Consider the following 24859-nt stretch of genomic DNA (forward strand, 5'->3'; position numbering starts at 1 on the left):
ATGTCTCGTGTCTCAAATGTCTCTTCTTCTCTCCGTCTCCCAGGTCAGGACGACGGCCGAATAGTGGGAGGGTATGCCCCCGTGCCACACTCCATCAAATACATCGTCTCATTACAGACACTTATGGGGCAACATTTCTGCGGGGGGTCCCTGGTGAATAAATACTGGGTGCTGACGGCGGCACACTGTAATCAAGGGTACGTTCATCGTCTGTTTACCTTTTTACATTTACATTTTACATGTAGTCGTTTAGCTCAGGGGTTCTCAAACTTTTTTATACCGCGACCCCATTTTATTTAGGATTCTTTTTGGCGACCCCACCCACACACACATGTGTCGCGTGATTTCAACGTGGAATTAAGGAATATCAAAATAAAAGCACACGTTGTTGAACTTGATCATGCATATTTATTAGAACATTTAATTACAGCACTATGTTATCAATACACATTTATAAAATGAGGCATATTTAGCCAAAATATGTTGCCAGAACATAAAAAAAAGATAGATAGATTTTTTTCTTTTTTCTTTTTTTTTTTACTTGCCAATGTGCGACCCCACTGTCACCTACCCATGACCCCACTTTGGGTCGCAACCCGTAGTTTGAGAACCGCTGATTTAGCTGAATGCTTTTATCCAACAAGTCGGCAGGAAGGGTCAGCGGCGGTGTTCATCAAACAGTGTTGACCTTGAGTGTAGTGTTGACCTTGAGCGCTACACTTTGAGTGCATAGTAGTAGAGACATAATTAGCACGATAGGTACTGTAGTAGTATAATAGTAGTAAGGTATATAATAGTAAAAGATATGATTTTTTCTTTTTGGCCATTGACCATTGAGTTATGAATATAAAGCTAGTCATATTTAATTTAATTTAATTTCAAATCTTTATTTAAACTCGAAAGGCAACAGCGGTTTCCCGTCACGTCCAGTGTACATACTGTACAGAAATGAGCAAAAAAAAAGCACATAACATCACACAACATATGAAATCGTAACAATAAGACAACAAGACAAGGCAAAAAGCAAGGATAACAAATCAATTAATAATATAATAATAATAAACTTTATTTGTATAGCATTAGCACCTTTCATACAGAAACTGCAGCTCAAAGTGCTTCACAACAGAAACGAGACAAGCATAAAATGAGCACATAAAGTGCAGACATATAAAATCACAGTTTTTCCACGTTAGGATCTAACATCCCAACAGGCCACCTAGTTTTTGGTTTGATTCATTTACATTTACATTTACATTTAGTCATTTAGCTGACGCTTTTATCCAAAGCGACTTACAAGTTCTGTGCGACAAGACAGCAAGAAGGGTATAACTCTATCAGCTGAGTAACAATGTTCATCAAAGTGTTGCGTGTTACAGTGTAGGTTAGTTTATTAGGACAAGTGCATGACATTAAGGTTAGTCGGGGTTAGATTTTTTTTTTTTTTTTTTTATCATTTCAGATAATGGTTGAAGAAGTGAGTCTTTAGTCGACGGCGAAAGATTGGACGGGATTCGGCTGTCCTAACTGGGATGGGTAGTTCATTCCACCATTGTGGGGCAAGGACTGAGAATAGGCGGCTTCTCTTTGATGACCCTCCGGGAGCTTGGATAGGAGTAGATCTGAGGCGGCCAGAAGACGCAGAGCGTAGGGGTCTTGAGGGTGTGTAGTTAGAGACCATTGACCGGAGGTAGGCGGGAGCGGTTCCCTTTGCCGCACGGTATGCTAGGTCGAGGGCCTTGAAGCGGATACGTGCAGCAATGGGGAGCCAGTGCAGGTCCCTAAGAAGTGGGGTGACATGGGCTGACTTCGGTAGGTTTGAGATCAGGCGGGCCGCTGCATTTTGAATGAGTTGAAGAGGCTTGGTGGCAGTGGCCGGGAGGCCAGCTAGCAGTGCGTTGCAGTAGTCGAGGCTGGAGATGACTGTTGATTGGACGAGGAGTTGGGTGGCTTCTTTTGTCAGGAAGGGGCGTATCCTTCTGACGTTGCTCAGGAGGAATCTGCAGGTTCTGGTTGTCGCTGCGATGTGAGCAGAGAAGTTCAACTGGTCGTCGAGGACAACACCAAGGTTCTTGGCGGTCGGCGACGCGGTCACAGCTGCATTCTCGACTGTGATGGAGAGGTCGGTCAGGGGGGAGGATTTGGCCGGCAGGTGGAGCAATTCTGTTTTGCTTAGGTTCAGTTTGAGGTGGTTGGTCGTCATCCAGGCGGAGATGTCGGACAGACAGGCCGAGATCCGCTCAGAGACGTGGATATCTGAGGGAGGGAAGGAGAGGAAGAGTTGAGTATCATCGGCATAACAATGATATGAGAAGCCATGAGATGTGATAATGTTACCCAGTGATTTAGTGTAGAGGGAGAAGAGAAGGGGTCCTAGGACCGAGCCCTGGGGGACACCCGTCCGGAGGGGGCGGGTGGCCGACAGAGTCCCTCTCCATGACACTTGGTAGGAGCGGTCATTGAGGTATGATGTCAGCCATGTCAGCGCAGATCCAGCCACTCCCATTCCTGCGAGGGCCGCGAGGAGGATCTGATGGTTGACTGTGTCGAAGGCTGCAGATAGATCTAGGAGAATCAGGACAGAGGAGAGGCCTTTCGCTTTTGCTAAGTGAAGTGCCTCTGTGACCGCAATGAGGGCCGTTTCTGTGGAGTGGCCAGTCCGGAAGCCAGACTGATTGGGGTCTAGGAGGTCATTCTGTAAGAGATAAGCAGTAAGTTGGTTGGATACAGCACGTTCAAGTGTTTTAGAAAGGAAGGAGAGAAGAGAGACAGGGCGATAGTTGGCTATGACGGTGGGGTTCAGGGTTGGTTTTTTTAGATTCAGTTTTAAATAGATAATAATAAAAGGAGCAAGATAAAATAGACAGAGTAAAATAGTGCAATAGTGCAGTGCAATAAAATTGTAGAATAGAATAGATTAAAAAAAATATATATTTTACAGTGCAATAAAATAGTTCTGGATTACTGTTCAACAGTTCAAAGCCGTCCCAAACCTTTGTTCGGTATCCATAGTTCAAAACATGACAGTCTTCTCTTCTGCCTGACACCACAAATGCACATTTTAAGGCAAGCCATATCAGACAGTATTAAAGCTGACAGTCTCCCCTGCTCATGACGGCCTCCTGTTGCCTGACACCACAAATGCACATTTTAAGGCAAGCCGTATCAGACAGTAGTCTCCTGCTAATGACAGTCTTTTCTGCTTGATACACACACAGTTCAATACCCGACAGTTTTGAACCTGTAATAAACAATAGACAGAAAACTTAAGAGATATAGCTTCCCTAATGTCCATAGGTAGTGTGTTCCATAACTTTGGTGCATAGTTTGCAAAGGCTGCATCCCCGGTGTTCCGTAGACTGTGGCTTGGAACCTTCAATAGACCAGTAGTAGATGATCGCCATGTTCTAGGAGGCACATAGTTGACTAGAGAATTTGCAATGTAGCTTGGTCCTGTTCTATTTAGTGCTTTGTATATAAGGAGGAGGACCTTGAAATCAATTCTAAATGTTACTGGAAGCCAGTGTAGGTTAGCTAATACTGGACTGATGTGGTCCCTCCTCTTGGTTCTAGTTAGTAGCCTAGTTGCCGAGTTTTGAATGAGTTGGAGTCGTTCTGTGGTTTTTTGGGGAGGCCAGTGAGGAGTGCATTACAGTAGTCAAGTCGGCTTGAGATAAAGGCATGTATCCGTTTTTCAGCATCTTTTTGATTTAGCTAAGGTGCTTCTAAGGTGGGAAAATTATGTTTTTGTCACCTTGTTGATGTGTGATTTAAAGCTTAGGTCTGAGTCTATTATGAATGAATGAATGAATGAATGAATGAATGAATGAATGAATGAATGAATGAATGAATGAATGAATGAATGAATGAATGAATGAACACTTTATTTAACAGATTGCAGAATGGGTACCAATAACACCTTATGGTGTATCTTATAACACCAAGCCTTGTAACTTCGGGTTTGATCCAAGGAGTAAGTTGCCCCATATTGCTCTGTAACATTTCTCTTTTTGTTATAGGACCAACTAGTAGGATTTCAGTTTTGCCCTCATTTAATTTTAGGAAGTTGTTCGTCATCCATTTGTTTATTGCTAAGAGACAGGCGGAAATGGAGCTGTGTGATCATTTGGTTCAGCGGAGATGTACAATTGTGTGTCATCTGCATAACTATGGAAACATACATTGTGCTTCCTAATGATGTCTCCGAGTGGCAGCATGTATAGTGAGAATTATAATGGACCAAGGCAGCTCCCCTGTGGAACTCCGAAGTAGGTGTCATGTTTCTCAGAAGAATGATCTCCAAGCCTGACGTAATATCTTTTCCTTTTGATATATGTTCTGAACCAGTTTAATACATAGTCAGAGAGACCAACTAACTTTTCTAGACGATTTATTAGGATATCATGGTCGATGAATGAATGAATGAAAACTTTATTTAACAGATTGCAGGATGGGTACAATACAGTACGGCTCAATACACACAATTGTTAAGGGGATGCAGACCAGAGAAAGACGTTTTGTCTTGTTTACATCAGGGTCCCCCATTTTCAATTCATAGTGACATTTATGACATACACAACATACATGACATTTATGGCATAGGGACATACATGACATACAGGTATTTAGTACTGTTACATTTGTGACATATACGATATGCAAATATACAGTACTGTTACCCATAGATCCTGACAGAGTATATACATATGATGGGGAGGGGACTGTACATTAGGAGGGGGTGGGTGGGTGGGTGGGAGAGAAATATACATACGGTGGGGAGAGAATATATACATATGGTGGGGAGGAGACTGTACATTAGGAGGGGGTGGGTGGGTGGGAGGCGTGTATATTTTCCCCAACGGAGTTTCACTTCCGCGTTCGGTTTGCGCGATCTGATTGGCCACTGACGTTTTTTTCAGCGCCAATCGCGTTACTCCTAACAATCGCGCCAGCAGGCTGTTACCCTAACCCTAACCCTAACCCTAACCTTAACCCTAACCTTAACCAACTAACCCTAACCCTAACCTTAACCCTAACCTCAACCAACTAACCCTAACCCTAACCATAACCAACTTCGAAAGAGAGAGACTTCGAAAGAGTCGCCAAGCTTAACCAGTTTGTTAGGAGTAATGCGATTGGCGCTGAAAAAAACGGCAGTCGCCAATCAGATCGCGCAAACCGAACGTGGAAGTGAAACTCTGTTGGGGAAAATATACAGGCGGGTGGGAGAGAATATATACATGCGGTGGGGAGGAGACTGTCTATTAGGAGGGGGTGGGGGTGGGGGGGTTTGGACATTTACGTGGCCAGTTTCGAATTGCAGCCTCCCGTAGACCTAAGAGCGGTTATGAATGTGGGTAGGGATTCACATTCCTTTACAGCTTTGGGTAGGGCGTTCCACATTGATGTGGCATAATTGCGAAACGTGTTTAGTCACTTGTTTGAGCCGAATCTGGGTTTAACATGATTTGTTGAGCTTCCTCTGGTGTTGTGGTCGTGGTATTCACTGACCTTTGGGAAGTATTTTGACATGTACTAGTCGTATAGTGTATCTTGTAGACCAGGCCCATTGCAAGTTGCTGTACTCTGTCGTCTACTCTGAGCCATCCTAGGTTGTCAAACGCTGCGCTTAGATCTAATAGGACGAGAATTGAGACTTTGTTTGCATCAGAGTTTATTCTGAGGTCACTAATTATTTTTGTAAGAGCAGTTTCAGTGCTATGGTGCATTCTGAAGCCTGATTGAAATTCTTCCATGATGTTGTTTTTTCTTTGAGAAAGGAGTTTATTTGTATTGAGACCATTTTTGGTAGCACTTTATAATAACACCCTGTTATAATACATTTATAAGGTATTTGTAGATAATGAACTAATCATGAACAAACCATTTATATACATTCATAAATGATTATTAAATCATTTATAACTATATTTGTATAACATTTACAAAGTATTTTTAACGCATTAGTGGATAATGAACTAATCATGAACAAACCATTTATATACATTCATAAATGATTATTAAATCATTTATAACTATATTTGTATAACATTTACAGATTAGTTCTACATTATTTATAACTCATTATCAACATTGTTTGTACTTGATTTGTTCATCATTAAATAATGTTGTTTAATGTGTAGTAACACATTTGTAGATGCTTTGAAAAATCGATATGAAAAAACGACTATACTGTATCTCCATTTATTTTTCATGTTCAACAAATGATTTGTTAAGACATTCATAAAACATCTATAAATCATTTGCAGATGCTATTGTGGGGGCCAATCTGAAGTGAAGCCTATTCATCATTAACAAGTGTCTAATACAGTTAATTATTTGTTTACTTTTTCATCACATGTTACAAATGTTGCAGACAGCTTTCGGATACACCCTTCTTTGTGACATAAAACAGTGACTAAAGATAAATGCAATTGTATTAACATATAAAATACATGTGCATGACATATAGTGTAACTTGGGGGGGCACTAGGACCCAGGAGTACCCTTTTTGTAACATGTGATAAAAAAGTAAACAAATAATTAACTGTATTAGACATTTGTTAATGATGAATATAGGCTTCACTTCAGATTGGCCCCCACAATAGCATCTGCAAATGATTTATAGATGTTTTATGAATGTCTTAACAAATCATTTGTTGAACATGAAAAATAAATGGAGATACAGTATAGTCATTTTTTCATATCCATTTTTCAAAGCATCTACAAATGTGTTACTACACATTAAACAACATTATGTAATGATGAACAAATTAAGTACAAACAATGTTGATAATGAGTTATAAATAATGTAGAACTAATCTGTAAATGTTATACAAATATGGTTATAAATGATTTAATAATCATTTATGAATGTATATAAATGGTTTGTTCATGATTAGTTCATTATCTACAAATACCTTATAAATGTATTATAACAGGGTGTTATTATAAAGTGCTACCCAATTTTTTCAAGTATCTTGCTGATGAATGGGAGGTTGGATATTGGCCTATAGTTGGTCAGTACATTAGTGTCTAGTTTGGGTTTCTTTAGTAAGGGTCTTACGACAGCTGTTTTGAATGCGTCTGGGAAAATACCTGTCAGAAGCGATGTATTTATAATATTTAGGACATGACTTGCAATACTCTCGAATATTCGCTTAAAAAATGCCGTGGGTATAGGGTCAATACAGGAAGTGGAGAAGTTACATTCCATGACAGTTTTGTAAAGCTCAGTTGATGTAATGCAAGCTCATTTTCCTATGGTTAATTTTTCGCAGGGTTTGCTGATGGTGTCCATGTTTGTATCAGGACTAATGCTGGCTCTAATTGAAGTTATTTTTAATAACTTTAGTTAATTAAAACACGTACAATCTGATTGACAAAGGTTGGAGATCAAGGTTTTAAACTCTGCAACAGAGGGGAGAATCTCAAGCTCTGGGATTGTTGGAGTTCATTCCATGAGCTCGGGCGAAATCATAGCAAAATGCTAATTTATTTTGCAGAATATTAACATAGATATACCCTGTTCCGAGAAAAACACTGGGGACCTTAAGGACCAGCCAGTCACTAGAACGGATTCCACACATTCCAAAATTCCATTTCAATAAGGAGGTACTGTATAAGGAGGTAGCTTACCAATACATTTCATTACATTGCAATAACGGTCACTGTATAAGGTACTGTATAAGGAGGTAGCTGACCAATAACTTTCATTACATTGCGATAACGGTCACTGTATACCTGCACGTTCTCCAGCTGGTGTAACGAGCGCAGTGTATATTCCACTTCCCTGTGAGTGGCCTACATTTTGGAGCTTCGGTGCCAAAAACACACAAAGCTTTAAACGCTCCCTGATTACACCGTGATTTAACAACATGGCAGCCGTGATATTCTCTGACAAGATTGGCCACGGGATTGTCAGGAAGTTGGGAGCGGCATAATAGGCTCACTGACATACGCTGACCTCAGCTTGACATCTGTGTGTTTACGTGTGCGTATGTACAGACTCGGGGGACATTAGCGGGGGTATCGCATGGCCAACGCGGGAACCTTATCAGGGCCAGCAGCGAGCGTACGTGACAGGGATACAGGCTCCACTGCCCACAATGAGGAGCATTCACTCCGTGCCACACCGGAATCCGAGTCAAACATCGGATACGTCAGGCGACACAAGAGATGATTACAACGATGAAGGAGATAGCAGGGGGGCACAGATCGTGATTTGTGCTTCTTTTTTTATTACCATTTCCTATAGTAGTCGTCTGGTAATCCGGAGGTTCCCGGTTCAATTCCAGCAGTGAAGTGCTTCACAGCGGTAAAATAAATTATTAGCACAAAATTGACAGATCGATGCATAAAGTGCAAACATAAAAATAAGTATAAAACTAGCATAAAATAGGTGGCGGCTGGGTGGCGCAGCGGTCTAAGCGCTCGTCACCAACGCGAGAGACACCGGTATCGAATCCGACTGTCAGCGGTGCCTCCGGCTTGGGCCGTCGTCATACTGACTCAATTGGCAGAGTCAGCGGGAGGGGAGTCGATGGGTGGTAGTCTGGACGTTGTAAACAGCGACTCCTACAGGTCGGTCAGGGCGCCTGCACAGCAAGGACAGGAGATGGCGAGGGTAGTGTGAGCCTCCCACACGTTACACCTCGCCAATGAGAGTCCGCGCTGGCAGGTGAAAAGAAGTGGCTGGCTGACTCCGCATGTATCGGAGGGGACATGCGATAGTATCTATCAACCCTCCCTACGACCGACCAGTGGGGGGCACATGCGAGCAACGATCAAGACAGGGGAGGGGGGAATTGGCACGACTAAATTGGGATGGGAGAAAAACACAGAAAGAGGAGGAGAAAAAGTGGATAAAAAAAAAAACTAGCATAAAATAGATAGCAGCAAAATAGATAAAGGTAAGGCATGGAGCATTAAATCACATCATTTTTCATATTATGATCTATCATCTAGGCCTCTATGTTTGCGGCTTGATTCTATAGCCATTTTAAAATAGAGTAATAAAAGAGTAAAATAGAATAGACAGAGTCAAATAGTGCAATAGTGTAGTGCAATAAAATAGTTGGTAAAATAGAATAGACAGTAAAATAGTGCAATAGTGTAGTGCAATAAAATAGTTCTCATCAATCAAATAAAATAGCCCTCATTTGCAATACAATAATCACAGTGTTGATGTAATGAGTCTAGGCGGTGCATAAGAGATCAAATTAGCATGCTTGCATGATCTATGGTAGACTATGCTTGCACCTCATGGTACCAAAGCACCTCAAAGGCGCTAAAAACAAAATTACAAACATCTCAAAACAAACTGGTCTGACCACTGCTTGACCTGACTCCTAGAACCCACCTCACCCCTGCCCACTTTGACAACCTAGGATGGCTTAGAGTAGACGACAGAGTACAGCAACTTGCAATGGGCCTGGTCTACAAGATACACTACACGACCAAGGTACCCATGTACATGACAAAATACTTCCCAAAGGTCAGTGAATACCACGATCACAACACCAGAGGGAGCTCCACAAATCATGTTAAACCCAGATTCGGCTCAAACAAGGGACTAAACACGTTTCGCAATTATGCCACTGTAACGGAGGTACCGCAGTATATCCACAGTCACGGGTACAAGTAGTGACGTGGCTGTGGATGGTAAGCGGTACTGCAAGTAAAACTCACTCCCCAGAGGCATCCAGACCCGGAAGCAAGCAGTGAATTCACTTCTTGCTTAGTGGTCTGTGATGCCGCCCGCGACGCCGGCGTCCGGGGTTCAACTCCCACTCAGGGCGATCCCTTAACAGGGGTCGAATCGACTTTAAAACACAACGCAGACAAGATCACACCGGCTACACCACATCAATGTGGAACGCCCTACCCAAAGCTGTAAAGGAATGTGAATCACTACCCACTTTCAAAAACACTCTCAAAAAACACCTAAGGGAGACTGCAACCCGAAACTGGCCCCTGTAAATGTCCGAACACAACCCCCTCCAATGTACAGTAAATTACCAAGTATGGTCTTGTCAATAATCCAATGTACAGTGTTGTTTGTACAGTTGTACAGTGTCCCCCACCCACCCCTCCTACCCAACCCCCCCCCCCCCCCCCTACCCAACCCCCCCCCCCCACTCCTAACGAACCCCCCCCCCCCCCACACTCCTAACCAACCCCCCCCCCCCCCCCACCCACCCAACCACCTCCAATGTACAGTCCCCCCCCACCCCCACCTACCCAATCCAATGTACAGTTTCCACGCCTAAAGTACATACTCTTTTCTTTCTGGACTCTTTTTGTATCACAAACAGTACTGTAATTGCAAATCTGGTATGTCATAAATGTATAGATGGAGCAGTACTGTCTATCTGTATGTCATGTACGTCATATATGTTACGATTAATTGAAAATGGGGGACCCTGATGTAAACAAGACGAAAGTCTTTCTCTGGTCTGCATCCCCTTAACAATTGTATGTATTGAGCTGTACTGTACTGTACCCATTCTGCAATCTGTTAATAAAGTTTTCATTCATTCATTCATTCATAGAACTGAAACATGAATTTGATAAGGAAGTGCATAAAAATAAGCAGAATAAAAATAGTGCAGCCAAAATACAGATCATTTGTGTCAAGTGTTTTTCAGAGATGGAAGTAACTTGAGAAAAGGTTTTGCATTTTTTTTTATTGCAGTTTTGCACAATAAAATACCTCTGTACTATGAAATATGTCCTAGTAATACAAGAGTACAGTAATAGCTGCCATACCAGTGTTTGACCCCTTCAGAAGCATTTATATAGACATTTTAAGATAAAGGAATATACCGTGACCATACGGTCCAGCCTTGCTTGCTATCCGAGGTCAAACTAACAATTACCAACAGCTCAACTCTTCCATAAAGTCCACAACATAATTTCATGAGATGCTCTGTTCTCTTGTTTATCATCAAGTTTTTTTCTTTAAACAATATTTGTATTGTGTTTTACAGTGCTACAGTGCATTCCTACTGTGGATGCTTTTAAAGGTATATGCTACGACCAGCCCTTCATGAAACATGTAACCGTTTTACCTGATGCTGTTGCTGATCTGATTATGCTTCTTGCCACTGAAGCACATGGCCTTCTGTGTTTGTATTTGATTTGTATGTTGTATGTAAGACATAACATGGCCAGCGCCAGCCAAAGTATCAAGCAGCGTTTCAAAAACCACACTACATACGGTTAACACTTTCACTACCACACTACAGAAGGTTAACACTTTCACTACCACACTACAGAAGGTTAACACTTTCACTACCACACTACAGAAGGTTAACCTTTCACTACCACACTACAGAAGGTTAACCCTTTCACTACCACACTACAGAAGGTTAACACTTTCACTACCACACTACAGAAGGTTAACACTTTCACTACCACACTACAGAAGGTTAACACTTTCACTACCACACTACAGAAGGTTAACACTTTCACTACCACACTACATACGGTTAACACTTTCACTACCACACTACATACAGTTAACACTTTCACTACCACACTACAGAAGGTTAACCTTTCACTACCACACTACAGAAGGTTAACCCTTTCACTACCACACTACAGAAGGTTAACACTTTCACTACCACACTACAGAAGGTTAACACTTTCACTACCACACTACAGAAGGTTAACACTTTCACTACCACACTACAGAAGGTTAACACTTTCACTACCACACTACATACGGTTAACACTTTCACTACCACACTACATACAGTTAACACTTTCACTACCACACTACAGAAGGTTAACCTTTCACTACCACACTACAGAAGGTTAACACTTTCACTACCACACTACAGAAGGTTAACACTTTCACTACCACACTACAGAAGGTTAACCTTTCACTACCACACTACAGAAGGTTAACCTTTCACTACCACACTACAGAAGGTTAACCTTTCACTACCACACTACAGAAGGTTAACACTTTCACTACCACACTACAGAAGGTTAACCCTTTCACTACCACACTACAGAAGGTTAACCTTTCACTACCACACTACAGAAGGTTAACCTTTCACTACCACACTACAGAAGGTTAACACTTTCACTACCACACTACAGAAGGTTAACACTTTCACTACCACACTACAGAAGGTTAACCTTTCACTACCACACTACATACAGTTAACACTTTCACTACCACACTACAGAAGGTTAACCTTTCACTACCACACTACAGAAGGTTAACCTTTCACTACCACACTACATACAGTTAACACTTTCACTACCACACTACATACAGTTAACACTTTCACTACCACACTACAGAAGGTTAACCTTTCACTACCACACTACAGAAGGTTAACCTTTCACTACCACACTACAGAAGGTTAACACTTTCACTACCACACTACAGAAGGTTAACACTTTCACTACCACACTACAGAAGGTTAACCTTTCACTACCACACTACAGAAGGTTAACCTTTCACTACCACACTACAGAAGGTTAACACTTTCACTACCACACTACAGAAGGTTAACCCTTTCACTACCACACTACAGAAGGTTAACCTTTCACTACCACACTACAGAAGGTTAACACTTTCACTACCACACTACAGAAGGTTAACCTTTCACTACCTACAGAAGGTTAACCTTTCACTACCACACTACAGAAGGTTAAGCTTTCACTACCACACTACAGAAGGTTAACCCTTTCACTACCACACTACAGAAGGTTAAACCTTTCACTACCACACTACAGAAGGTTAACCTTTCACTACCACACTACAGAAGGTTAACACTTTCACTACCACACTACAGAAGGTTAACCTTTCACTACCTACAGAAGGTTAACCTTTCACTACCACACTACAGAAGGTTAAGCTTTCACTACCACACAATTTTTTTGTATTACTATCATGACTATTTTCCTTTATCCTCCGGGTGTTGTTGTAGGTTTGCAGTTTGCAGGGTCACAAGACAAAGTCATGTTAATAATAAAGGGCCTCAGACTGGAAAGCTGCCAGGTGTTAATTGCCCTATAGAGAGGGGGCCATGGATTACAATGAATTCTGGGTAGTTGTAGTTGTTTTATATTGTAAGTGAATAGCCTGCTTCTCTCTTAAAGGCCCTTTATCTCTGAATATGTTTTGTGATATCACCATGATTCATAGGAAGTAGCTTGAAAAGTATCCCACCAAGAAATTTGTGTTTGGTAGATTATTTCTCTGTTGTAACAATGCTTCTTGGCAATACATGTTATACCGTTGGAAAGCCTGTTTATTTACCTTTTAAACAGTGCCCCATTTGTAAGGAACATGCATCTGTGGGACGAGCAGCACAGCTGAGTTATGTGTTTAGCGCCCATGAAGAATTTGCCAAATCTTATTCAAACAGCTTATTCTGCTGCTTCTATTGACTCCTGTTTGGTGTTGTTTGATTGAAACATTTAATTAACAGATTGCAGAATGGGTACAATACAGTACGGCTCAATACACACAATTGTTAAGGGGATGCAGACCAGAGAAAGACGTTTGTCTTGTTTACATCAGGGTCCCCCATTTTCAATTCATCATAACATATGACATACATGACATACAGATAGACAATACTGCACCGCTATTCAACTAAATTGTTCAGGGGGCCACATTGTCAGAAACCCAAGGGGCCAGGGGCCGGACTGCCACGGCGCCTCCCCGTGCTATGAATATATGTACACTTGACACAACACGCAACCACATTTTCACAACTTTTATTTAACTACATTGCAAAAGTAGTATACTTTTCAAAAAAAGTGCTTCATTTATGTGCCACATCTGCAACATCTCCTGCAAAAAGTGCTTAATTTATGACTGTGCAACAACTGCAACATCTCCTCTTCAACATTTCAATATAAAAATAAAATAAAAAACAAACAAGTGCATGATGTGCATCTGAACATTCTAACATCAACACTTGAACAAAAAAACATTTATAGTGCAGCTGAGCTTATGAAAAAGTGCTTCATGTCTGTGCAACAACAGCAAATCACAGCATCTTATTAGCACTTATTGTCCACTCTTAACTCTCAAACATCAGGGGGGTGGGGGGCAGACAGGCCTAGCCTACATACACACATCTAATGAGAGCGATTGCACTTCTTTGACTGGGCAATGGCAGAGAAAGAGGGTTCATAGGAAGTGAGGGCTACCCGCAAACAGTGATGCAAATGCTCATTTGTCAAGGAGGCACGTTGCTTGTTTTAATGGCATTCATGTGAGAGAAACTGGATTCACAGGTGTATGTTGAGCCAAACATTGTTAGCACAGATATTGCCAGCGTTTTTATTTTGGGGAATGTGTTGACATGAATACACTTTATCCAAAATGTTGTGGTGGATTCATTCTCAAGTGCCTGCTTCAGAGCAGATGATGCTTGCATGTCAATTATTTCAAGTTGCAGGAGACCTTCATCAATGTGAAGTGATGCAAGGAACTCTTGTCCTTTTGTGGAAATAGCAGCTACATTGGCAAATGGGTTGCTCACAAAATGCATCAATTCTCTGGACATGTCAAATTCATCAAATCGACTTGCAAAGTTTTCCCTCAATTTATCAATGAAATCTGTCATTAATTGAGTGACTTTTGGCCCAATTGTGCGTGTGAACGTTGACATGAAAATAAATAAGTAAAAAATTAAAAATAAATAAAGAAAAAAAAAATCTTTTTCTAATTATCATGTAATCTTTTGCGGGCCGGTCAGAATCATCCCGCGGGCCGGATTTGAGATGGCTATATAATATAACGTACATTATGTACCTTTTTCCTGTGGTACTTTATAATTTACGTATTCTAAGTGCGATCCGGTTGATAATGGAGCCAGATTGGTCAGTGACTGTGTTGAATCCAAAAAGAAACCAGTGAAACAATCACTTTCACCTTCGGATCATAAAAAAGAAGGAAAATAAAGCATGTGTGTATTTTGTTGACCTGGATGTTATTGTCCTGGTGTCCTCGCTGACTGACCTCTGACCTCTGTCCTCTGTCCTCCCCCAGGGTAGACAACATGATGGTGCTGGCGGGCGACTACTCCCTCAACGTGTACGAGGGCACGGAGCAGTCCATCAGCATACACCTGCTGATCCCACACCCGCAGTACGACAAAGTCACGAATAACAACGACATAATGCTTATAAAGGTACAGTACCACTGTCAGAATGGGGGGGGGGGGGGGGGTGTAGGACACACACACAGACACACACAAAAGGAGGGAATCTTAAAGTAACCGCACTGGAATGGACCTATCTCAAACCCTGTCCTCTTTTCTTGATCCTCCAATCACAACTGTCGCTTACCTCGGACAAAGTTTGTCCGAGGTAAGCGACAGTTGTGATTGGAGGATCAAGAAAAGAGGGCAGGGTTTGAGATAGGTCTATTGCAGAGCGATGCGATAGGGCGAGAGGGAAAACACAAGAAAACTGAAATAAATACAAATAAAAGCGATAGAAAACACAAAACACCAGGATAAAAGAAATGGGGGAAAGACCCCAAAATAACCACCACTGCCTAGCAGTTGTAAAGAACCAACAAACCAAAAGCACTACAGACAGAGAAAAAAACCTTAGAAACATCTACATGGGACGAACGTCTAAACACAGGAAACCAAGCCGACTTAAAGGCTCTGCACACCTGACACCAATCAGGTGCCAATAGAGCCCACACACCTGCCATGCCGCATGGCAATTAACTGGTGTCTGGTGATTGACAGCTGATCCATCACAACCACAGAAGAAGAAAGGGCACGACTATAGGATGAGAAGAATACCCAACGGCTCGATGATCGTCGTAGAACATTTGTTCAGAATCAGAGAATCAGAAGTTCAAGTTCAAGTTCAAGTTCAAGTTCAAGTTCTTTAATAGTTGTCATACAGAAGTACAGAATACTTTCATACAAAATGCTTCTTACTGTTACGCTCCAGAGACTGTGCTAGACAAGATAGTATCAAATAACATAATAACATAATATAGCATGAATTTAGAAGAAGAAAATGAGGTCACAGTTGTTCGGTATAGACATATGTACAATGTTCTGAGTTACCATATAATATACAATACACAATACTATGCAGTGTACTAATGTACAGAAGCAGACTTTGTTGTCACATCCCTATTATTTTACAATATAGAGGAGTGATATTCTTTTACAATATAGAGGAGTGATATTATTTTACAATATAGAGGAGTGATATTATTTTACAATATAGAGGAGTGATATTCTTTTACAATATAGAGGAGTGATATTATTTTACAATATAGAGGAGTGATATTCTTTTTCAATATAGAGGAGTGATATTATTTTACAGTATAGGGAGGTGTAGTGGTTACTTCCTGGTCTATAGGGAGGTGTAGTGGTTACTTCCTGGTCTATAGGGAGGTGTAGTGGTTACTTCCTGGTCTATAGGGAGGTGTAGTGGTTACTTCCTGGTCTATAGGGAGGTGTAGTGGTTACTTCCTGGTCTATAGGGAGGTGTAGTGGTTACTTCCTGGTCTATAGGGAGGTGTAGTGGTTACTTCCTGGTCTATAGGGAGGTGTAGTGGTTACTTCCTGGTCTATAGGGAGGTGTAGTGGTTACTTCCTGGTCTATAGGGAGGTGTAGTGGTTACTTCCTGGTCTATAGGGAGGTGTAGTGGTTACTTCCTGGTCTATAGGGAGGTGTAGTGGTTACTTCCTGGTCTATAGGGAGGTGTAGTGGTTACGTCATTGCTGTTTCCGGCCGGTCCACCTCGCTTGAAATTGCAACGTATTTCCCCCATTGCCCGTTTCTAAATCGTCTCGTTTAAAACAAATAAAGCATGAACATTGGCACGGTGCACCTTTCTGTGCGCATTCAAAAATGGAAAGCTTGCCAATGTTCATGAGGCAGAATTGTTACAATAGCCGATAATCCATTTTCCCAATGATAAATCCCTAAACGGGTGGACCTCGCGTGCGGTCCAAAGTGACGTCAGACTACACCTCCCTCTAGAGAGGAGAGTCAAGATTCAAGATTCAAGATTGTTTATTGTCATGTGCACAGTTAAACAGACAGTTTGATGCCATACAATGAAAATCTTACTTTTCCAGTCCGCCCTTCACACAAAATCAGACAATACTTAACTTAAACATATTTAAATACAAAGGGGGATCAGTTTCAAGAAGGGGGGGGGGGCTAGGTGGAGGAGCTGGCATTCACGAGCCTGATGGCCTGTGGGTAGAAACTGTTTGTCAGTCTCGTAGTTCTGGCTCTCAGACTCCTGTATCGCCTGCCTGATGGCAGGAGGTTGAAGAGTCTGTGTTGGGGGTGTGCTCTGTCCTTAATGATGTTGTGTGCTCTCCTGGTGGCCCTGGTAGAGTAGATGTCCTGTAGTGAGGGGAAGGCTGCTCCAGAGATGTGCTGAGCAGTTTTAATCACTCGCTGGAGTGCCTTCCTCTCCTTAGCAGTGCAGTTTCCAACCTGCTTCTATAGAAGTTGCTGAGAATTTTGGGTGGCATGCCAAATTTTCTCAGCCATCTTAGGAAGTACAGTCGTTGGTGGGATTTTCTTTATTAGGAGTGATATTATTTTACAGTATAGAGGAGTGATATTATTTTACAGTATAGAGGAGTGATGTTATTTTACAGTATAGAGGAGTGATGTTATTTTACAGTAGCCTATAGAGGAGTGATATTATTTTACAGTATAGAGGAGTGATGTTATTTTACTGTAGCCTATAGAGGAGTGATATTATTTTACAGTATAGAGGAGTGATGTTATTTTACAGTATAGAGGAGTGATATTATTGTACAGTATAGAGGAGTGATGTTATTTTACAGTATAGAGGAGTGATATTATTGTACAGTATAGAGGAGTGATGTTATTTTACAGTATAGAGGAGTGATATTATTGTACAGTATAGATGAGTGATGTTATTTTACAGTAGCCTATAGAGGAGTGATATTATTGTACAGTATAGAGGAGCAATGTTATTTTACAGTAGCCTATAGAGGAGTGATATTATTGTACAGTATAGAGGAGTGATGTTATTTTACAGTATAGAGGAGTGATATTATTTGACAGTAGCCTATAGAGGAGTGATATTATTTTACAGTATAGAGGAGTGATGTTATTTTACAGTAGCCTATAGAGGAGTGATATTATTTTACAGTATAGAGGAGTGATGTTATTTTACAGTAGCCTATAGAGGAGTGATATTATTTTACAGTATAGAGGAGTGATATTATTGTACAGTATAGAGGAGTGATGTTATTTTACAGTATAGAGGAGTGATATTATTTGACAGTAGCCTATAGAGGAGTGATATTATTTTACAGTATAGAGGAGTGATATTATTTGACAGTAGCCTATAGAGGAGTGATATTATTTTACAGTATAGAGGAGTGATATTATTTTACAGTATAGAGGAGTGATATTATTGTACAGTATAGAGGAGTGATGTTATTTTACAGTATAGAGGAGTGATATTATTTGACAGTAGAGGAGTGATTTGTGTCCTGGCTCCTCGCTGCAGCATCAACACAAAGTACAAAAGAAGCTATTGATTTGATTTTGATCTGATCATTATTCATCTCGAACACAACAAACGTACAAATCACAGAAAAGACTATATGTGTAAACATAATCAAATTAGTCTGTCTTCCTCGATGGAAAACCAAACGAGGATGAGTTGGAGAGGAGGGGGCAGAAGGAAGCTCAGCTCATCTAGTCCTGCCCCTTTTATTACGATATCCTAACCTTTAACATTAAACTCTCCTACTACTCTCTCAAGAGAGAGAAACAACGAGACAAGCATTCTTTTTTGTTTTGATGAAATCAAAACATTCCCTGAGAGCAACTATCTATAGTTCCTCAGGTCTGTATTTGTCTATCAGTGCAAATAAAACAGTATACCATTTCAAAATGAGCAGCGTAGAAATGAAAAAAATAAAAGAATAGCATCAATTCACAATACAAGTGTTGTGTGTCCACATCAATAGTGTGTCCACATCAATAGTGTGTGCACATCAATAGTGTGTGCAAGTCAATAGTGTGTGCAAGTCAATAGTGTGTGCAAGTCAATAGTGTGTGCAAGTCAATAGCAGAGACAGTGACAGAACACCACGGGTCTTTCCTTATAGTCACAGGCCAGTGGTGGTTTTTGTTCATGAGTCTGATTGCCTGGAGGGGGACATGTCAACAGCAGGTCAATATCCTGTTTGTCTTTTATTTTTTTTTTGAACTTTTCCCCCCTCCTTTTTCCTCTGATTTTCTCCCATCCCAATGTTAGTCGTTATGCCAATTCCCAGTCCCTTCCTGGTCGCTGCGCACTTACCCCCCACAGTCGGTCTGGGAGAGTGGAGGCTATCACGTGCTTCCTCCGACACACGTCCAGCCAATCAACCGCTTCTTTTCACCTGGCAGCGCGGACTCTCACTGAGAGCGTGTAACGTGTGGAAGGATCACACTACCCCCCTTAGATCCTATCCGCGCTTAGCAGGCGCCCCGACCGAACTGTAGGAGTCGCTGTTTACAACGACCTGGACCCACCCCGCCAGCTTCTCCCACCCTCTAATACAGCCAATTGTATTAGTGTGAACGGCCAGCCAAGCTGGTGACAACCCCGGAGCTGTGAGCTGGACTGGAACAGGCGTTGGTGACGAACGCAATCTCCGCTACGCCACCTGACTGCCTCTAATATCCTGTTTGTCTTAACCCTTTCACTGCCACACAGTGTGGCAGTGAAAGGGTTAACCCCATCTGTGTATTGTCGCAGTGAAAGGGTTAACCGTTTTGGTAGCGCGGCAGCGAAAGGGTTAAAAAAGCACCTGTTGTTTATCCATCTGTGCTGCTGAGAGAACGCTGTATCACGGGTCACACTTTGCTATTTGCAACTGCAGATAAGATAAGATAAGATATTATTACTTTATTGATCGCTTGGGGAAATTGGGGCGCCATATCAGCATGGGGGGAGGAGGGAGGGGAGGTACAGGTATGGGCAGGGTAATAGTAGAAAGCAATATAATGAACTCTGAATATACAAATATGATACAAATAAACAGTGTAAACAAAGGTGCAGATGAGGGTGCCCTATCGGTTACATAATACGTTATACGTATGATATAAAACTATGGAATAACTTTGACAAAGAAGTAAAAATGACAAAGAAGCAAAAATGTGTAGTTCGCTACATACTTTTTAAGAAATTACTCAAATATAAGGTGATACATAAATATAAAACCTCATTATTATCCTAATTATATTTGATCTATAACATGTAACTGTATTCAAATAGTGACAGAGGGGAAAAAGAAAAAGAAAAAACATATATAGAAATTTAAAAAACGTTTTGTACATAAAACTATGAAATAGATAGATAGAAAACTGTATTGCCATTTCAACACATGGTTGACTGGGATTTGTCTTGGTGCCACAGATACAGTACAGACATTATAAAAAACATACAATATAAAAACACAATACATGCAATACAATCCCCACAATAAAAGTTTTACACAAACAATTAAAAAGAAAGAAAAATGCTACAGTACCTAAAATAAATGGCTCAGTGTTCCAGTTTAAAGTGCATATTGCCTTAAAGTGCCTGTCGGCTGGTGCTAGCCCTTGTTGTGCAAAGTGCCTGAACATTTGTACTTGAGTTCAGGATATGTACTGTTTTTAAAACGGGATGTCCTGCACCTGAGACTTCTGCCAGAGGGAAGGGGGTTAAAACGTTTGTAACCTTTGCTAAATGATATACTGAATTATTTTTCTTTTTTGTATTTGTTTTGTGTGTAAATAGTGTATAATGTAAAAAGGGTAGGCAATTATAAGCCCTGGCTTCAGCCTACACCTTTTCGGTCATTTTATTTCTTTTCGTTTTTTTCAAATGTTCTACTACTATGCTTTTGTAAAAGAAGACCGAAATAAAATCATTCATTCATTCATTCATTCATTCATTCATTCATTCATTCATTCATTCATTCATTCATTCATTCATTCATTCATTCATTCATTCATTCATTCATTCATTCATTCATTCATTAATTCATTCATTAATTCATTCCTATGCTATCGAGTCCTCACTCCATGGTCCCCTCTCTCCCAGAGTCCTCACTCCATGGTCCCCTCTCTCCCAGAGTCCTCACTCCATGGTCCCCTCTCTCCCAGAGTCCTCACTCCATGGTCCCCTCTCTCCCAGAGTCCTCACTCCATGGTCCCCTCTCTCCCAGAGTCCTCACTCCATGGTCCCCTCTCTCCCCGAGTCCTCACTCCATGGTCCCCTCTCTCCCAGAGTCCTCACTCCATGGTCCCCTCTCTCCCAGAGTCCTCACTCCATGGTCCCCTCTCTCCCAGAGTCCTCACTCCATGGTCCCCTCTCTCCCAGAGTCCTCACTCCATGGTCCCCTCTCTCCCAGAGTCCTCACTCCATGGTCCCCTCTCTCCCAGAGTCCTCACTCCATGGTCCCCTCTCTCCCAGAGTCCTCACTCCATGGTCCCCTCTCTCCCAGAGTCCTCACTCCATGGTCCCCTCTCTCCCAGAGTCCTCACTCCATGGTCCCCTCTCTCCCAGAGTCCTCACTCCATGGTCCCCTCTCTCCCAGAGTCCTCACTCCATGGTCCCCTCTCTCCCAGAGTCCTCACTCCATGGTCCCCTCTCTCCCAGAGTCCTCACTCCATGGTCCCCTCTCTCCCAGAGTCCTCACTCCATGGTCCCCTCTCTCCCAGAGTCCTCACTCCATGGTCCCCTCTCTCCCAGAGTCCTCACTCCATGGTCCCCTCTCTCCCAGAGTCCTCACTCCATGGTCCCCTCTCTCCCAGAGTCCTCACTCCATGGTCCCCTCTCTCCCAGAGTCCTCACTCCATGGTCCCCTCTCTCCCAGAGTCCTCACTCCATGGTCCCCTCTCTCCCAGAGTCCTCACTCCATGGTCCCCTCTCTCCCAGAGTCCTCACTCCATGGTCCCCTCTCTCTCTCCCCAGATGAGAGCTCCGTTCTACCTGAACCGCTACGTGGGCATCGCCCCGCTGCCCCGACAGGGCGCGGCCATAGCGGAGGGCCGGGTGTGCCGGGTGTCGGGCTGGGGCTTCACCAGCGCCAAAGGGAACCACATCCCCTCCACCCTCCAGACGGTCAAGCTCCCCATCGTCTCCACGGCAACATGCAACAGCAGCGAGTCCTTCAATGGCAACATCACAGCCAACATGCTCTGTGCCGGATACAGCGCCGGGGGCAAGGACGCCTGTGACGTGAGTCAGGGTTAGGGTTAGGGTTAGGATCTATATAATCATTATTATTATTATTATTATTATTATTATTATTATTATTATTATTATTATTATTATTATTATTATTATTATTATTATTATTATTATTATTATTATTATTATTATTATTATTATTATTATTATTATTATTATTATTATTATTATTATTATTATTATTATTATTATTATTATATAATGTTTGTAACAGTGTGGTTAAGGTTAGGGTTAGTAACAGTGTGAATGAATGAATGAATGAATGAATGAATGAATGAAAACTTTATTTAACAGATTGCAGAATGGGTACAATACAGTACGGCTCAATACACACAATTGTTAATTAAGGGGACCAGAGAAAGACGTTTGTCTTGTTTACATCAGGGTCCCCCATTTTCAATTCATATTGACATTTATGACATAGGGACATACAGGTATTTAGTACTGATACATTTGTGACATAAACGGTATTCAAATATGCAGTACTGTTACCCATAGATCCTGACAGAGTATATACATATGATGGGGAGGGGACTGTACATTAGGAGGGGGTGGGTGGGTGGGAGAGAAATATACATACGGTGGGGAGAGAATATATACATGCGGTGGGGAGGAGACTGTACATTTGGAGGGGGGTGGGTGGGTGGGAGAGAAATATACATACGGTGGGGAGGGGACTGTACATTAGGAGGGGGTGGGTGGGTGGGAGAGAAATATACATACGGTGGGGAGGAGACTGTACATTAGGAGGGGGTGGGTGGGTGGGAGAGAAATATACATACGGCGGGGAGAGAATATATACATGCGGTGGGGAGGAGACTGTCTATTAGGAGGGGGTGGGGGGTTTGGACATTTACGGTGGCCAGTTTCGAATTGCAGCCTCCCGTAGGTGCTCTTTTAGAGCGGTTTTGAATGTGGGTAGGGGTTCACATTCCTTTACAGCTTTGGGTAGGGCGTTCCACATTGATGTGGCATAATTGCAAAACGTGTTTAGTCCCTTGTTTGAGCCGAATCTGGGTTTAACATGATTTGTTGAGCTTCCTCTGGTGTAGTGGTTGTGGTATTCACTGACCTTTGGGAAGTATTTTGACATGTACATGGGTACCTTGGTCGTATAGTGTATCTTGTAGACCAGGCCCATTGCAAGTTGCTGTACTCTGTCGTCTACTCTAAGCCATCCTAGGTTGTCAAAGTGGGCAGGGGTGAGGTGGGTTCTGGGGTTCAGGTCAAGTAGTAGTCTGACCAGTTTGTTTTGTGATGTTTGTAATTTTGTTTTAAGCGCCTTTGAGGTGCTTTGGTACCATGAGGTGCAAGCATAGTCGTAGTACCCTTGAATGAGTGCTCCTGCCAGAGTCTTCAGGGTATTCTTGTTTACCAGAGAGGAGATCCGGTACAAGAATCTAGTTCGTGTGGTTAAGGTCAGGGTTAGTAACAGTGTGGTTAAGGTCAGGGTTGGGGTTAAGGTTAGGGTTAAGGTTAGGGTTAGTAACAGTGTGGTTAAGGTCAGGGTTGGGGTTAAGGTTAGGGTTAAGGTTAAGGTTAGGGTTGGTAACAGTGTGGTTAAGGTCAGGGTTGGGGCTGTGTGTGTATCAGGACATAGCAGTACATTTTCCCTGGTTTGGCCCAATGGTCAGGAAATGGTCTCGTTCTCAGCAAGAAGCCTTGCAGGACGATACGAGATGCAGCGCTGAACATTCAAACCACTTCCGCTGCCGGTCTGCTGCTCCTCTGCCACCATAGAACTGGCACTCAGGTGTTATATTTCGGGGCGGTGGTGGCTAGCTCCCAAAGTGAACAAAGGGAGGGTACTTAACTTAAGTGTCTCCCGGGCCTTTCTGTGTGGAGTTTGCATGTTCTCCCCCTTTGTGCTCGCAAGGGTTTCTCCTCCCGATAAGATAAACCCAATGGAAAAACATGCACAAAAACAGATCGCTAACGCTGTCGCGTCCCTGACGAAGACGGACAGGAGCATTTGGATTGGTCCACGGGAGCATATCTGCTCCTTAAGATAAGATAAGATGAGATAAGATATTCCTTTATCGATCCCCTTGGGGAAATGCTTCCTCGGGGGGGGGGGGGGGGGGGGGAAGGACGGAGGGATGGGAAAAGTGCAGAGAGGACATTTCATGGGCAAATTAAAGACTTCTTCTTCTTCTGCTGTTTCAGGGTGATTCCGGAGGCGCGCTGGTGTGTGAAGGCCGGGTTTACGGCGTGGTGTCCTGGGGGATCGGCTGCGCCGACGCCAAATATCCCGGCGTCTACACCGCCGTGTCCCAGTACCGCCGGTGGATAGACCGCACCATTTTCAACTACTACGGCAGATGCAACTATTAGATCACACCGTGTTCCTGGAACCAAAAATGCCCGCTCTGATCTCTCGGAACTTGGAACGCTCACGTTACACGACGGACTTTGGAAGCGGAGGCATCCCGTTTTTTAAACGTAGCCTTCCTTGTTTCTTTGACATTTATTTGACATTTATTTCATCATTTGCGCACTTCATTTGTCTTCATGTCGACGTGTTTGAAGCTTCAAGCTTGGATATTTATCAGATGATTGGTGTTGTATTATTGGTAAGGAAACACTCCATCAAAAAAAAATAAAGCTGATTTTCTT

The 24859-nt window shown here is 42.3% G+C and overlaps 1 protein-coding gene across 1 annotated transcript; it reads left to right on the top strand.

Annotated features, from left to right (window-relative positions):
* LOC311227583 (trypsin-like) lies at positions 1-24577 on the top strand (the record flags this gene model as incomplete). The annotated part of the gene is made up of 4 exons (XM_084313303.1): positions 1-197; positions 15026-15167; positions 21965-22231; positions 24410-24577. 4 exons carry the CDS (start codon positions 1-3, stop codon positions 24575-24577), a joined length of 774 nt encoding a protein of 257 aa, XP_084169429.1.
* Positions 24578-24859: the final 282 nt, after the last annotated feature.

Source organism: Notolepis coatsorum (genome assembly GCF_963971535.1).
Source record: "Notolepis coatsorum genome assembly, chromosome: 4".
Classification (NCBI taxonomy): domain Eukaryota; kingdom Metazoa; phylum Chordata; class Actinopteri; order Aulopiformes; family Paralepididae; genus Notolepis; species Notolepis coatsorum.